General features: G+C 32.3%; 1 protein-coding gene across 1 annotated transcript in view; it reads left to right on the top strand.

The window, feature by feature from the left end:
• The window catches only part of Smp_123860 (putative neurexin), a gene marked incomplete at both ends in the record, with an annotated part of 27906 nt that extends 10859 nt beyond the window's left edge, over positions 1-17047 (top strand). The window contains 6 exons of the mRNA XM_018793160.1: positions 1839-2178; positions 5211-5539; positions 8474-8642; positions 10433-10528; positions 13784-13925; positions 16144-17047. Coding sequence (XP_018647700.1) covers positions 1839-2178; positions 5211-5539; positions 8474-8642; positions 10433-10528; positions 13784-13925; positions 16144-17047 — 1980 coding nt within the window. The remainder of the gene's footprint in view (positions 1-1838; positions 2179-5210; positions 5540-8473; positions 8643-10432; positions 10529-13783; positions 13926-16143) is intronic.
• Positions 17048-17772: the final 725 nt, after the last annotated feature.

Raw genomic sequence — 17772 nt, 5'->3', positions numbered from 1 at the left:
TCCATTAGAAGAATTGAACATGAAGAATTTTGATTAAACTTTGAATTGTTGAATTTCAATATAAATATGGAAAGTTACAAATACTATGTATATACAGATAAATATAGTTGTTTTCAAACACGAAAAGGTATTCGTTGAAACAGAAAAGACTCTAGGCAAGATAATTTGTCATGTTCTAACATCAATCAGGCCAGTTCATATCAAAATATATACCCAGTGAATTTGGAAACTTTTTATCTTTTCACAATTTCAAATTCAAACTCTAATAGGGTACTATATGTGAATAAAATTTAACTACAGAATATCGAGGCATGTACTTTGATTATTGTAGAATGACTTGAACATTTTAAAAGTGCTAGACGTTGATGCGTTTGGATCTTTATTTCAAATTTCAGAATATTTTAATTGCACCATTTTGTTTCCTGAATAAAGTAACTTCTAGAACCCTTAGTATTTAGTGGTGACGAGACTATAATTTATGGATGAACCAATCACATATAAAATAACAGTTCTTGGATTTCGGCGCGAAATTCATCTATTCATTTGGCTAAATAGCGTTTTGGCTTTTTAACTGTTGTCAGGTGGTGAAAAAACTTTAAATTTAGTTACTAACTGTAACCATCAACCGTAAATCATAATTCTAATTTTTCACACTGGTTTATAACCCTCATTTAGTTAGTAGGTGGACATTCTCACTTTAGCGTCGCTCAAAGGTCATCCATAAATTATAGTCTCATCGTGGTAGTTAATACGATAAACAAAATATGTATTCACTTATATAACAAATTTTAATTAAAGTGATTGGCTTAGGATTTACACCATTTAGTTTTAATGTATTCCTCTATCTATCTAAATTAGTTATGAAGAGATTAAGTTGATATACTGTAGACCAATTTAGATATACGATCATCAAATACACTTGACAATACCAACAAACCGACTCAGACCATCGATTTAATTTTAGATGTGTTTCATGCTAGATTTTCGAACCCAATACTGGCAAACAGAATGACATTTCCAATGTTATATTTCAAGTATGACATTGAAACCAGTTTTAAAAAAATGATTATTAGTAGAAATTGTTTATAACTGAAGTCCCTTCCTCTAATCAGAACTTCAGGGAATAAGATCTCAAATAAAGTCACGAGTGAGCACATACTTTATTATTCTAGAACAAAGCAGCTGACTAGAAATTCCTAGTTCTTATTTATTGTTTAATCAATGTCTGTTTAGGATTGAAAAACCATCTTCAAACATATTTGAGTCATTTATATTATAGTTCAATAATTTATTTCATCTAATAAAACGGTTTGTTAAGCAGATGAGGTTGGTTACTTTTCAAAAGTCAAAAATAACCGAAAGTGAATATACTAGTAAACTATGTGCAGGACACCAGATCATGAGTAAAAATTATTTTATGATGAGAAGTTGAAAGTTATATGTCAAAGAGCCTAATCGAATCAAATTCTTGGTTCATCAGACAACCCTGGAAAGTTTTTTTGTAAGTCACTTTTCAGACTTAATAAATTCCACCAGGTCATTGTATTCTACAGATTCAGTTTAAGTAAATCGAACTGTATCAATTACTTAGTTGCATGTTGGAGATGTGGATGTATTTAATGTTTCTGAGTCCTATGAGGTAGATAGTTTAATAAAGGAAATTTTATTGTAATTTTGAGTAACATCATTATCGTTTACTTCATGTAGCGATGATAATGTCCGAACGGTCATTTAAAGATCCATTATTAATCCACCTAGGTCGGATAATTCAACAATATTCTAAACTTATTGGTATACTTGTTAATTTCTGTCTATTTAATTATTTAATTTTTGATAAGGGTTGTCTAGGCAATTTCTCTATAAATGGACTACCTCCATTTGATTTATTAAATATGGCTAAGTTAAAATATGCAAAAAATTGGACTTTACCTGTCTGTCGAGATCAAATCGTGGACAATTGTCACCATCGACCGAAAGGAGTACTGAATTGTAATCAAATTCAACGCATTCAAAATCATTCGACTAATACAAAAACAAATAAAAATGTTGATGGGGATAATGATAAGGATAAACTATTTCAACCATATTGCTTAAATGATGGAATTTGTTTACAAACATGGTTAGGTGTTAAGTGCGCCTGTGAATTGACTACATTTGATGGGCATCGATGTATGAAAGGTCAGTAAAAAAAGTGATTATTTCTTAATTATGTTCAAAATTCATTGTTCAACAAGTTCTTTAACCGATTTATCTTTCCTGGGACAGATAGAAATGGGTCAAACAAAGGTCAATGTATTTCTATTAATTCTTATAGGTCGAGAAATAATAACTTACACTTTTCTAATTGTACAGAGAATTCACAATTGATTGATCACTGGGTGGTGATCAATATCATGTGTGCCAAGTCCTTCTTAGTGCTGATCGAATGCTTTCGATCAAGTTGCAATGTGGCCACTAGTCTAGGTGGCTTGCACTGTTGTTGCACTATGTTGAGATAAGATGGTGGTTGGAGGTGGTCAACAGGAAACCGTAAACCCGCGTTTTGTGCTACTTGGCACTCGTCAGCAAGGTGTACCTGTAATCTTGAAAGAACTGGTGCTCCCTTACGGATTCAATCCCGTGTCACACAGCTTCCCAGTCAGAGACATTACCACTGAGCTATCCGGGCCACGACCGACCTCCTGTAGGACTGAGATGCAATCACAATTGATTGATCACTGTGTGGTGATCAATATCAAGTCCTTCTTAGTGTTGATCAAATTCTATCGATCAGAGAGAATTCTTTACTGTACCGTTACTATACTATTCATTCGAATTCAATAATAAATATATGAGTATATCACGTAATTGAATCGAGATGACTTCCGTTTTTAAGATCTGTTTTTTATATAGTCAAAATACCTTTGTAAACACAAAATATAGGTTCGATCCGCTTTTCTTAGATAGGACTAATTAATACGGAATAAAAAGATGATTTTGACATCCCACGAGCTTCCTCTTTTGTTTGATCATCAGGTTCTACAATTCATCAGACCCTGTACAAGTCTTGGTTAAGATTAATTAGGAGTGACACCTATAAGTATGAAAGCATGTGTAATATATGTGAAGTTGTTACTTACTGTCCATTACAGATCGCTTACCGTTACTTGGGTAACATTTAGTCTAGTGAGTAGCTGTTACTTTATTCTGAAATATTATTGAGGTAAAAGGATATTTTACCAGTAATATTAAACTGAATGCTTCAAAGTATGCAAAGTTCACAGATTCAATAAGCAATATATATCAAGATCAACTAGAAATTTACTTGTCTAATCACCATGAATACAATTGTTCAGGTATGTTAAACGATAAATGAGAAGGTTTCTTCGATGAATAATCTTAAATGATTTGAATTGTATCACATTTATGGATAAAATACTCGTTAATTTTCCCATTTATTTCGTTTATCATGTACGAAATGTCCCTGGAAATTGTGTATTCATAAGTTAATATATTTTCCTATCTGTACTTTCATTTCGTTTCAAATATTATATAATCTTTTCTTTTCTCAATATTAAGGAACCATTCATTTAATTAGAAAGTTATTTGATAAATCCGTCTTAAACTATCATCGATTTGACGACTTTTATCATGTTGTGTAACACTAATTCTCTTGAGTAAAGTTGATAGTTTAATTTCACTTATGTCAATTTATTCATTAACTAGTAATCTCAACTAACCGGATATAAAAATTCCTACATCATACACTTTATTCACGTGGTTTATTTTATTATGTTAATTATAACTTGAAAGCTTGTCAGAAGTTTATCAGATGCCATGAGACTAGTGGAGTTCAAGGATGTTGTGTGTGAGAAAGATGAACTTTAAAGTCAGTGGAAGAAGTCTCAAGATATCGTTGAATAATTGAGATTATACTAAGACATTATTAGGTCGTGGCTCAGTATTCTACAGGTTAGGCATTCGTACATGAGACCAGAGCTCATGAATCTAGTCATCTATGATGGATTTGTAGGAGAGCACTCTTAATTAATCCAATAGTAGAATGATATATTTTTCCAAAACTTCCTAGTTTTTATTGGTTGTCAAGCTGAAATCGATTCGAGTATAGAATTTCCCTAACCGCTTTTCAAATAGTCTTTCAAATTTATAAGTGATACATATAGGATCCATTTAAGCAATGATCGACGTAAATTTCCGCTATTTTTTTTACATGAAACAATATCTAATTCATTTAACAAACCATGTATTGTTTTAGTCTCCGTAATCAAAAATGTCATACATTAATCATAGTTGAATTGACCAATCTCGCGCGCAAAACTGATAGGTTCTGGATTCGAATCTCGCGATGCGGGATCGTGGATGCACACAGCTGAGAAGTTCTACAATAGGACAAAACAGCTGTCCAGTGCTTCCAGGTTTTCCATGATGGTCTAGCTTCAATTGATTCATGAATTTAACTATAAAATTACTAAAGGAAAAACCCCATAAAACCTCCTTCTGATCAGTCAGCTACAACGTAGGACCAGGTACATATATGGATCGGTTCAAGTTGCCACACCTCATCAGCACAACAAGGTGAACACAGAAATCATAGAAGTGGTCATAATATATAAAAAAAAGTTTGTATATAAGGATATAGTACAATAAGAAAGAAAGATATGAACCAATTTTAATCTCAAGGTTTAAGAGAAGATAAAGAGTATACACATCTACGCCATTGTGATCGATTCTGAGCCGTCACACACAGTCTCCAACCATAGGTTGCAATAGTCACGCGAACCCCAACCAAGTAGTCTGCATCTACCGACATGGCTCAGACTAGAAGTTAGTTACTTCAAGCTCTGATGCCACGTTTTGGTTTGGCCGCCCCTAACTTTCTCTCAACCATCGCCAATACTAGTCAGCATTTCGCGTCGTGGTAATCGGTGTTCAGGCATACGTAACATGGGGCCCAAACATCTCAGTCGATGAAGATTCATGACCTCCTTCTGATAACTGGTGTTAGGTAGACTACGATTAAAAACTTGGATATATATATTTATATTTCATGGCCAATAATTATATTATGATGAGAAGTAGAACATTACATCTAAAAGAGCTTGCTTCATCAGACAGCCCAGGAAAGTTTTCTTTTATAAATTGTACATACTTATTATGCATTTGTTTAAATCAAATCTACTTCAATATTCTAATCATTTTTTCTTCAATAGCTGGAACAACCTTTGTATATGGTATTAATGATGATTCCATAATAAATTATAATAATAACAATAACTTATCAAATGAATTCAATCATACAATTAGTAACCATGACAACATTGGTTATTTACGTTTAATTTATAAAGATTATGAAAAACATACAAGACAAGATGAATTTATACTTGGGATACAAACATTTTACATAAATTTTCCACATAAAAAACAACAAAAAAAACAACATAGAAACTATTCACAAACTTATAATAATGATAATTATATATCAACTTTATTATTTGTAACAAGTTTAACACAAATTGGTGATTTTATACATTTATTTTTAGTAAGTTTATATATGCATAGAGGAGATGAGTATACTTTTTAATTGTGATCTAATTTTAATAGTTGAAATCATGAGTTCATTGAAATTAGACAACTATTGAAAACCTGTAAGCACTGGTCGGCCGTTTCGTCCTATTGTAGAACTCCTCAAGAGTGTGCATCCACGATCACGCCTCATGAGATTCGAACCCAAGATCTACTATTAATCAATCGTCTCAATCTTGACTGTTCCTTCTGTAAATATCAATCCATTGTCTCTGACTATTATTGTTCATGTTTTTGCATATCAATTTCGTCCAATTCTCGTTCTCTCCTTATCGATCTTTTACTGAAATCCATTCAATGCCCAACCATCGTTATATACTACTTATATGGATATAAGTAGCCCCCACCACACTCCTACTACTATAGTACTTAATTGTATTCATTTAACAGTAAATTTCCATTATTCTTAAATTGTTTAACCAGGTTACCAAAAAGAAATCATAGTTTCAACTCTATTAGACTCAAACAAAACATCTGCATATGGTACTAGTTTCTTTTTCTTTTATTTCTTATATACTTTAAAGTCTACGTATTCATAGAGGAGATGAGTATACTTTTTAATTGGGATTCAATTTTAATAGTTGAAACCATTAGTCCATTGAAGTTAGACTATTATAGAAAACCTGGAAGTACTGGACGGCCGTTTCGTCCAATTGTGGGATTCCTCAAGAGTGCGCATCCACGATCCCGCCTCATGAGATTTGAACTCAGGACCTATCGTTCTCATGCACGAACACATAACCTCTAGACCAATGAGCTGGCCGGCATCCAACGGTGTTAATTTCTAACTTCGACTAATCCACGAAATTTAGCTACACATCTACCATTATCTTCAGTGAGTTACTATATAACAACAGACCTGGTTAAACTCCACTGGTTACTGCTTCTCACTAGAACTCTAGGAAATATCTCTTGAAGCCAGTTATTAGTGAGCATATATTGATGAATATCAGAAAAGGTTTTTATGGATATTATAGTAATTTTATTAGTTGAGATCATGAGTCCCACAATAGGACGAAACGGTTGTCCAGTGCTTCACGGTTTTCTGTAGTAGTGTAGCTTCAATTGACTTATGATCTCAACTATTAAAATTACTGTAATATCTACAAAAAACCCTTCCGATGTAATTTAATTGTTTTCATAATTAGTAAACTGAAGAGATTAGATAGATAAGCGTATAATATTAAGTTTACGTGTGTGGTTAGTAATTTTAGGTTAATATTTCATTAAAATAATGATACTATAAGGTTGTAAGTTATAGTCATTGGTTAAATAAAACAGTTCAACAGTAAGGGAAATAAAAAAATTATATAAATGCGATTAAGGTATTTAGTGTTAACTCTTGATATTGAGAATTCCATACTTTCTCACAATACTTGAGGAATTGAGATTGGTTCCATGTAGCAAATGGATAATGGTGACTAACACAAAATACTTCAACATGTGGACGCTAAATCAAGGAAGACATAAATTACAAGAAAACATGATATTCCAGGTTGAACAAGTATGACAAAATGACCATATTTATAGCATCGAAATCATGACTTTGAAAAACTTAACGAACAAAATGCAATGGCAACCAATCGGAAAAAGGCAGAGATCATACGGAAAACTGAATTTAAAAAATCCACTTGTGGTTATTGTTTCCAGCAAAAGTTTAACAATATTTACAAAATTTGAGTAATTTTATGATCTCCTTATTATCAATATTATCATTTGAATCGAGAGATGTTTCACAGTGAGATGAAATGGGAATAAAGATGAAATGAAAACAGAGTTATGGGTATTAAATTATGTATCATGGCAAAGTCAACCGTCCAGCTGTACATGTTTTTGTCGGACGGGACAGACTCTTTTTAGTCGATTCTTAGAGATTTGTTTGTAAGAACATACAGTTTGATGATCACAGTAAATGCTACAAACATATCGTTACAATAATAAAAGTTTGAAGATCATATTTATTTGTATGGATTAGATTTATATTGCATGTAAATATATTGGTCAGAAAGATGATCAGGTGTTGATAGAACAATAGCAAACTGAATAAATTCTAGATTTAGAGCTTAAGTCAGATGAATTTGGATTTCACATCTCGCAAGAGTTAAAATAGTTACATGGATACAATCTGTTACAAATATATTTCATTGAAGTACAGGTAATAATGAGGTAACATTCTTCATAAAACAATCTTGAGAATCAGAAAAATCATTTTAAAAATGAATGTCCGTCGTCTATCTAACTAATGGGAAGGAAAGATCAATTTACGTTTAAACACCTTTAGTTAAGATGAATCAGTTAGAATTTAAAATCTCAACTATTATGTGACACTGATAAAACAAAGTTCTGAATTTGATTTCTAAGTTTTAAAGGTTTCAAGATAATAGGTCGATAATTCGTCTAACCTATAGACAACAGAACATCAAACACAGTATTACGAAGAATTCATCTACACAGTTTTATTATGTTTTTATCCTGGGTACTTAAAGGTCATTTGTAGGAAACATTGGTCATTAGTTCCGTGTTATTTGAGAATAGTCAACAAGGTATTCCTGTACTGTTAAGTGAAGGGATCTCTATAAGATTCGAACCCGCCTTATTCAATGTTGCAGTTTGAGACTTCATCACTGAGGTATTTGAGGCTAAGTAACAACAATATCAGAAAACATAAGCCAGAGGTTTTCTACCAACCTCGTGTAAAATGCCTGACATCGAGACCTAGCACATGCTATTCCGTATATTTAAACTAGTTGCCATACTGTAACTTGATCTACAGAATTAGATCAACCCTAAAGGCTGGCAAAATATGACATTTGTCACTAGCCATTAATAAAACAGTGAAAATGTCTTTTCATTTCTCTTTTCCCAACATTTTCTGAAAATTCATCTTTAGGAATCAGGTATAGTGCGGCTTAATTATAACATGGGTGGAGGTGTGGTTCATATCAGTGGACCTAATTTCCCAATCAATGATGGATTTTATCATCGAATCCGAGGTTATCGAGTCGATCGTCAGATAATTCTTGAAGTAGATGATTCAAGACATACATATGAACTAAACAGTAAGTTGAATTATCAACATTCAAACACATGACTATGCTTTTAATTTTTCGAAATTTGACTACAGTTTCTGTTATGTTCATTCTGACTTTTGAATAATTGGATACTGAAAGGTGTTGTCATTACGCAGCATCTATATCAAAGAATATATAAACAATGTCAGCGTACATAAAATTAGTGTGATAGATTAAAAAACGTAACCTCATAACGACTTTTCCGTCCATAGTTCAGTGTCCCAAGCCTTAATTGATAGCATGATTAATTTTGAACTAAAGTTACAGAACACCTACTGTTCCATTCATTTCAAGACTTGAGTCCCAATATGTGGTGATAACAACCACGATTTTATTATCATTATTCTAAGCAATGTGGGTCTATATACAAACATAACGTACTGGATCTCACCATCAATGGAAAATCAAAGTTGTGTACAAGTAGACCAATATGACAATGAACCTGAGAAGCGGTAAACATCTTGATCACTTAGAAATTAGGAATAATAAGATGTATGGCATTAGTTAATGAATGAGACGGAAGTTTACAATATATGAAATATAAAAATATAATAGTCCAATAATTTAGTTATGAGACAATAAAAATATGTATCATGACAGTCCATAAAATAATTTCGAAAGTTCCCATCTCTTCAGTCTATATTCTTTCACATCAACAGAAATAAAATGATATTATATTTAGGAAACAGTAGATTAGGTGGTGATGTAATACACATGGAACATAGATCTTAATCAAATACTGTGATACATCTTAAACACTGTCAATTTATTATTAATGAGATATTTGAAATATATAGTTGAAGTCATGAGTCAATTGAAGCTAACCACCATGGAAAACCTGGAAGCATTTGACGGCCATTTCGTCCTATTGTGGCACTCCTCAGCAGTGCGCATACATGAAATAAATTAATAAAGATTCAGTGAAAATAAAACTTCATAATTTCATAAAAATCAAAAACAATGCCTATAACTCATTAGGAAAATCCTGCTTAAACGACGAATAAGTAATTAGATGTTGGAATGGCTTCCGAAAAGCACGACGGAGCCTCTGGAGACTCTAAAGGAGTCGAAGAGTTTCCACACAATCAGAACTAGATGAAGTTTTCGAGAGTATCAACTTCGCGTACTACGATTGGACGGTAGCCTAATCTGCATGCTTGCAGATTGACTGAATTATAATGATTTTATAGCTAACTGTAATATCTATAAATACCCATGATTTTCTGTACATTTTTGATTCTTCCCGAACAATCACTTCTCCTGTTTCTTCTGTCTTCTGATTTTGCGACTATGGAGGTTCTATACATTCGAGTGCCGTTAGTTATATATCATATTCAGTGTTATTCAATTAGCGAACATAACACAAGGGTTCATCGCAATCAAGAAATACATCCTGTATTTTCAATCTAAATATCCTTTGAAGTATTACGATTCACCTTGTTCATTAGTTATTATAATTCTTTTCAAGTAGGAATATTTTATCGGAAATAAAATCTTCAAACCTTTTACTATATATACATGCATCATTACATTAGGTTATAGATTTTTTCAACAATAAACGTTGGAGGCAATATAGAAAGGAAATGAACATCCATTTAATCCATTAATTTTCTTCTCGTTTTTTTGCCGATTAATTATTTGAAAAAATTCTACTGTTTTACTTATCATGGTTACAATAAAATTCAATAGATATGTATATATAGAGAGAGCCTATCATTATCCAGGATACATTTGATTAGTAAATAGACGAGTTCTTTTGTTTATTTATATAAACATAGGTGTATATGGGAAACAATTCAATAATCAGAAAGTTATTTGGCTTGGACATGCACCAAGATTGAATAAGACAGATTTTTTTCATGGTTACATGACTGGTAAGGATTTTGCCATTTTTGATTATATACCATAGAAATGGATCTGTAATTTATGGATTATGATATATATTTACAAAAGTAATATATAGAGGTTCATTAAAAAAAACGTATCTAGGCCTTCAGGTGAATATGTTTACATTTACAGATTTATCAAGGGTGAAAATTATAAGTTTACATAACACAAAACAGATTTTTTTTATCGTTGCCAACATTATTTTAAACTTATAATATCCATGTATATTGGAAGTGATAATTGTACGTCTTTCATTCTCAACGTAATGTCGGTGTCAGTAGGTGTAAAGTTCTATGAATATACAATTATCTCTTTAAGACCAAGTCACTCTAGGGTTATCGCCGGTCGCAAGCGTTGGTAAAAATGAAGTGAGTTAGATGCAGAGGGCTCATTCTCATCTCTTAAACAACAACCTCTATGCAAAAATCCAAACCAGAGAAAAAGAATTAAACGGATTAAAGTACGTCTAGGGACTTGAATGGTTGTCACAAACAATAACTATGCCACTTTAAAGTAAAATCCAAGAGTTTCCGGAATTCATGAGCTCGATACCCCTTATCACTTACGTTTATCAGACTGCTTCTAGTACACTTACTTACACCACAAAATTGCATAGGATATTGTTATGTTAAGATTTCACAGTTGCACAATAATTGAATTCACACGGAACATTTTATACCTTGATTATACACGGCTATACTTCGTTATTTGGTTTAAAAAACATTACATTTAATAACATAAACATTATTCAGTTGTTCACGACATTAGGTGTCGAAAAGTTACGTCAGTTACTTCACTACATAAATTTTATTCACCTTTTTACTATTACCAGTTTACAAAAACTGTTTTTAATGGGTTTTGGATAAGAGCTGTAATAGAACCGTCACAAACCATCATATTCATGTTTCAGGTTTCAGATATATTCATAGAGCTGAAAAACGTAAAAGTTAGAGGGCTTTAAATTACAGATCAACCTAAGATTGAATTTAAAACCCTGTATTTGAATATGTATAACTTTATTAAGATTGGGAACCAAAGTTAGACAACTGCTGAAATAAGGAAAGATTCCACGGCTGTTGCCCCATAGTATAGTACTCCCCAGAAGTGCGCATTCATGACCCAGACATAGGGACTGCATCAAAAATATTCAGTCACACAATCGAACGCCTGATCTCTAGGCCAGTGGACGGGAAACAATTGTGTACAAGTTTAATTTCAATCAATATTAGACAATCATCTTCCATTGTATCCTATTAGAATGACGTGGCAATCCACTTTTTCCAGGTTTTCAATATTTATCTAAATTAGAACAGTTCATGATCTCAATAAGCTTCAACAATCTTCACAACTCTATACTTATGATAGATTAACAACGCTCTCTTTGTTCAGTAATATATACTTGATTAGACGATTTGAGGCACAAAACAGAATGAAACTCTCGTTTTATAAAAATTCAACTCCTAAATATCCAAAATCTAGTCATAAGACGTTTTGAACAGCAATTATTTGCCATTCATATTCATTCATAAGTAATCAGTACCAGTTTTATTCTTATGACGTCTATTTTCACATAATAGATTTGAAGTATGCACTTTAATAGTGACCGCCTTTCATTTCTACAAAGACTAGTAGAAAGAGAAAATTTACCGACAACCCTGATGTTGCATTGAAGGTATGAGATAAATTAGATTGTGAACATCTTATGAAATTGTATAATTATACTCGGTTATCAGATCTAATCGCCTCATAGAAACAGAATTAAAACTGGAAAATGTATAGTAATAAATGCATGTATTAGAGAAGAAATAGGACGGACCTTTGAATGGTTTATTTATAGATGAAAAATAAAAGAAACTAAGAACTTAGTGATTAATTAAGTATAAGTTGTGTTTTTTAATTATAATGAAATAAACTATCTTTATTCTCTTATATATTTTACTGTTCACTGTCTATGCTTTCATCATATAATTTCAAAGGTAAGTAGCGTATAAATACCAGCCATTCAAATAATTTCCTACAAATTGTAATCACTAAAGTAATTAACTAAACTAATATTGGTAATGAATTCACTTAGCATTGTTTGTTTGTATCTTCCCATCGGTGTGTTAGGACTGCAACTGGTCAGTCTCTAATTGGCATATGTGCATACTGTATGTATGGCCTCGATGTAGCCTTATTTCACAAGCATTGTAAGCAAAGATGGATAGTGGCTAGAGTGAAATCCAATACGCGCGCTTCGTCCTATTCGGAACTCGTTAGCTTGATGTAGCTGAGTGGATAACGTGATGGCATTTGAAGCGAAAGTTACTCGGTTCGAGTGCCAGAGTGAACATCAACTCTGAAATGCAGGTACATCCAGCTGACGAGTCCCAAACAGGGCGAAACGCGCATCCTGGATTTTACTGCTAACCACTAACCATCTTTGCTTATAATATTGGTATTGTTCCGTTGTACTATTTAAACTTGGATCAATGTTACTTTGGTTCTTTGAAGAAGTGGCTTACACTGAGTCACGAAACGTCAGAAAATTTAAATGTTCTACTCATTGGGATATTACAAAATTTTATTATTTATTTATTGGCATACAGAATTCTTGGGTAAAAACAATGAAAGTTTTTCATAAGCGAGGTACAATGAATTCATTTCATTCTAGAATATATTTATTATTCTTCATTTCTGATATTATGACCAGCGGAGTTCAACCACGTCTGTTGTGAGATAACAACTCACTGAAGACAATTGATGAACGGTTGCTCAAACTTCGTGGATTGGTTGAAGTTAGACGTTAATACCGTTGGATGCCGGCTCAGTGGTCTATCGGTAAAGTGCTCTGGCGCGAGACTAGTAGGTCCTGGGTTCGAATCTCGCGAGGCAGGATCGTAGATGCGCACTACTGAGGAGTCCCATAATAGTTCGAAACGACCGTCCAGTGCTTCCAAGTTTTTCATGGTGGTCTAGCTTCAATTGACTCTTGCTTTCAACTATGAAAATACTGAAATCTCCACAAAACCCCTTCTGATTGTTTTCTTCCTTGATGAATATTTTATTTCAACATCAGTTAACCGTGAATAATCAATTAGGTGTTATTTATCATTTTAAGAAAGAAAAAAAATCAATTTTTGTTCTGTCAAGAAACATTTTTACCGGATATTTTTCGATAAACCCTTTTTATTATTATTACTATAATCATGAGAAACGATATCCGTTTTACTAAGAATGATTAATATCTATTTATTGTTAAGGTGTTTACTACAATGGACTATTATTGAATGATATAGCTGCTGGTTTATCCTATTTAGTGCATATACATGTGACACGATTTGGAAATGTAAAGCATATAACAAAATTTCAACCGAAATTGCTCAAATCCGATTATTATAAAGAGTGAGTTTACATTTAAATACATGCATTTTGTAGTAATGAAATTCGAATTCATATAGAGAGTTACTCCCAATAGTTAAGCTATACTGCGATCTACGCTGCTGATGTCACTAGATATAAGTAGTATGAGTCACCAATCAAAAGTGGAATGCCTGGTGACAGAAAGTTGGGGACATCGAAGAGAAGTGAATGAGAACAGAGTGTGATTGGTACGGAGATAAAAGAACAGTTAAGTCTGAAACAATTGATGGACCTTTTGGAAATGAAGTATTTACTGTATGGTTGACAGATTCTACTAAGATATTCTGTAATGTTGTCTCGGAATACATTCGGTTGTTTCCACTTGTGTTCTCGTTTACTACAATACTAAATAACTGGCACCAATATTATTGTATATGACATGAAGTAAAAACATGAAAACTAATACAAGTGAAGATTTATCAACTTAAAAACACGACGACAACCCTGATCGAAAATACATCCATTGATATATATATTGATTTGTACACATATTGGAATATAGTCATATGTATGAAATCATAACAAATTCGTAAGCTGCATGTCATGCCATACATAATTCAAATTACTATAGTATAACGGGTATTAAATATCTAAAAAAAACATCAAACTGAAATAAAATATTGTCATACAGAGTTAAATGGCATAAGTTAAATGTGTAATTTTGTCTATTCATCCCGTCAAATCACTCTCCAAAGTTCACCAGTAGAAGATTTCAAAGATAACATTGATTTGTAATATACAATAATGTGTAATACATATAGAGACACTATTAAACAAAGGTATAGCTTCAAAGTATAGGTAATAAGAAGTTTTAAAAAATGAGTTTTCGACAGCCGATTAGTTATGGAAAATCAAACAACTAGACAAAAATTGTTTAAAATTGCACTTTAAGAAGGTTTGTAGAAATTAGATTATAATTATAGATTATGAATTTGACATTTCTAAAAATAGTTATTGTTATAACGGTTCGTTTTCCTTTTTGCCTGAATGGGACGTTGATTTGCCTTAGACGAATATCTACATTAGATTCCCTCCCAGTGTCTACTCTAATAGGACTTCAACACAACTCAGATCAAGAACACGTGATTATCCTGACAAGAACGTAAATATATTTCCACACTAAACTGATACAATCCTACAACAAATGGACAATGAATAATAATAATAATAATGGGGACAGGAGAATATATAACTCGTCTGACACCTGTCAGACTATCTACAAGTTTGATTTAGGAAAACAACAAATGATTATCATTCTCGTCCACACATCAGTTATTATTCAAATTCTTGACTTTTTTCAGTAAATTTGGACCATTTCTAAAAGCCGCTTTCTTGAATTCGATGGGCTTACACGACTTTTACTAGTAACTTCTTTATTGAAGATAGAAATACGATACTACACTAGACCGCTTAATGTTTTGTGTTGCAGTAACTAGAAGTACTCGATAATTCATCCTCAAAGTGTTTAGAAATTAAGTACATTTCTGAACCAGTACTTTCGAAAAAAGTTATCATTCAAAGGTGTATATTATATATAATTAGTGATAGTGGCTAAGAGTTAGATTCAGGACCCACGTTCCTTCCTAATCGAGGCTCATTGCTTAGACGTACCTGCACCATGATGATGAAGTTCTCACACTGACGTTTTGCTTCAAACTCCAGTGAGTTGTCCACCAGGCTATTGTGTCCAGGTAACAACTAGTTAGTGGAACACATATAAGTTCTATTTGAAAATGCTTATATTTGTCTTATATTTGCTACATAAATGATTTTCACTGAAATCATGAATCGACCAATGTTAGATCACCACTGAAAACCTGAAAGTACTGAACTGTCATTTCGTCCTAGTATGGAACTCCTCGGCAGTACACATCCACCATCCTACGAGAGGGACTCAAGCCCAGGACCTTAGGCCTCGAACGCGAATGCTTAACCTATTGATCCGTTAGTAGGTTTGTCCAATACTTTATATTAAATTAAAAATTGTTGTGAAAATAACAATCGCCAAATATCAGTGTAGAAATTTTATAAACACTAAACAAGCACCCTATCGAAGGTTTATATTTGCATCAATGTAAGAGTTTTATTACTTTGACTGTAATTAACTACACTTGTTTGTATTACATAATCTGCCCTAGAATATAAATATTGCAATGCTATGTGACAACTTTACTTTAAGTTCAACATATTTTTTTAATAGTGGAGTAAACTACGTAAATCGTGATGAACCAGTCAGTGAAGAAACAACAAACCGAATCTTATTCAACTCACTACCGCTCTTTTTTTATTCAAATTCTTCCCCTTCGTCATTAACAACAAACTATAAATATTTTAATAACAATATTTCAAATGAATCTATACAATCAGATATAATTCATTCACCATCAAACTATTTACAATACAATAAATGGAAAGTGTATAAAACAATGAGTCGTTTACATGAACAAGTAAATATCTGGCTATTAATTAGTTTAGCCAGTGCTGGACTAATAATGATAATCTCACTTACATTTCTAGCCTATAGATTTCATCGCAATAAACGTGTCAATTCACATTGTTCTAAATTAACTAAAACAGAGCAAATTAGTCATTTACATCAATTCTCTCCAACATCAGTTACTTATAGAACCGCTTCAGTAGGTTCTTTATTAAGTATGGATGATATACGATACACTATGATATCGAAACGATTAAAACAAAATCAAGAACAATTATCATCGGTTTCAGATGATCAATCACATTCAATTTGTGATCAAGCATCAATTAGCAGGTATAAAATTAATTATTCTAACACTACAGTAACACCTTTTATCTTAGTAACTGATTCAATTAATCTACCAAGTAAATCATCAACAGGAATTGATCAATACAATCTAATAAAAACATCTTTACCTAAAATAGATTCAATGCATTTAAATGTTCCAATTAAAACGTTCGAGGAATGTATACCAGATAAATGTTTTAAAGATAATAAATATAAAGTTGTCTTAAGTGTTCCTAATAATGATTATTTAAAAACACAATTTATACATGGATTTATTGATACATTACATAGTGGACAATTCAGTACAGGTTCTTCAATAGAAACACCACAAATTATGTAATAATCAAATATAAGGTTGTTATGTAATAATGAAACCTAACAATAAATGACAGATACCTACAAGTCGATGATCAGAGGTCTAAATAAAAAGAGGTACCATTTTTTATGTAAAAAGGAAAGGTTTCCGGGTATGTAAGTTCACTTTTATATGACATATATATATATCAAAATGACTTTATATCATTTGCTCTGTATGCAGCAACTAACACTGTAAATAAAATTATGTTTCAGGTAGGCTTATCTTTTCATTCTGTTTGTGTTATGTCGTATGAGTGCGCGCCAATGAGAGAGGAGCGAATTTATTGATCGGAGCAATGATACATAAAATCGTGCGAGAAGTCTTGATTACTTGTCAGTCCCGTTTTCTGCCTAGCCCAACCAATTAATTCCAGAACACCAATAGCAGACTCGGCAATATGAATCGTATATTTCAAGCATACCTTATTTATATATATACAGACAGACCACATCACACCATAAAATAGAAAATAATATTTGTACAAAACCAAGCCAAATGAGGCTGTAAGCGTGGGAGACAATAATCAATAAACTGAGTATAACTTAGGAACAGTAAATCATATAACTATAATCAATAGGTCAAAATGAAGCTTGTAATAAGATAAATATAGATATAGATAATCTGGTTACTGAATAGTTATACAATAAGAATAATGGTCGAATAATAGGTCCTGGGAGTTACTCGTACTTATGTCTTCGCTACTATAT

This window comes from Schistosoma mansoni, chromosome 1, assembly GCF_000237925.1.
Source record: "Schistosoma mansoni strain Puerto Rico chromosome 1, complete genome".
In the NCBI taxonomy this organism is placed as follows: Eukaryota; Metazoa; Platyhelminthes; class Trematoda; order Strigeidida; family Schistosomatidae; genus Schistosoma; species Schistosoma mansoni.
Note: the sequence above shows the minus strand (reverse complement) of the source record. Positions and strands in the feature narration are given on the sequence as shown.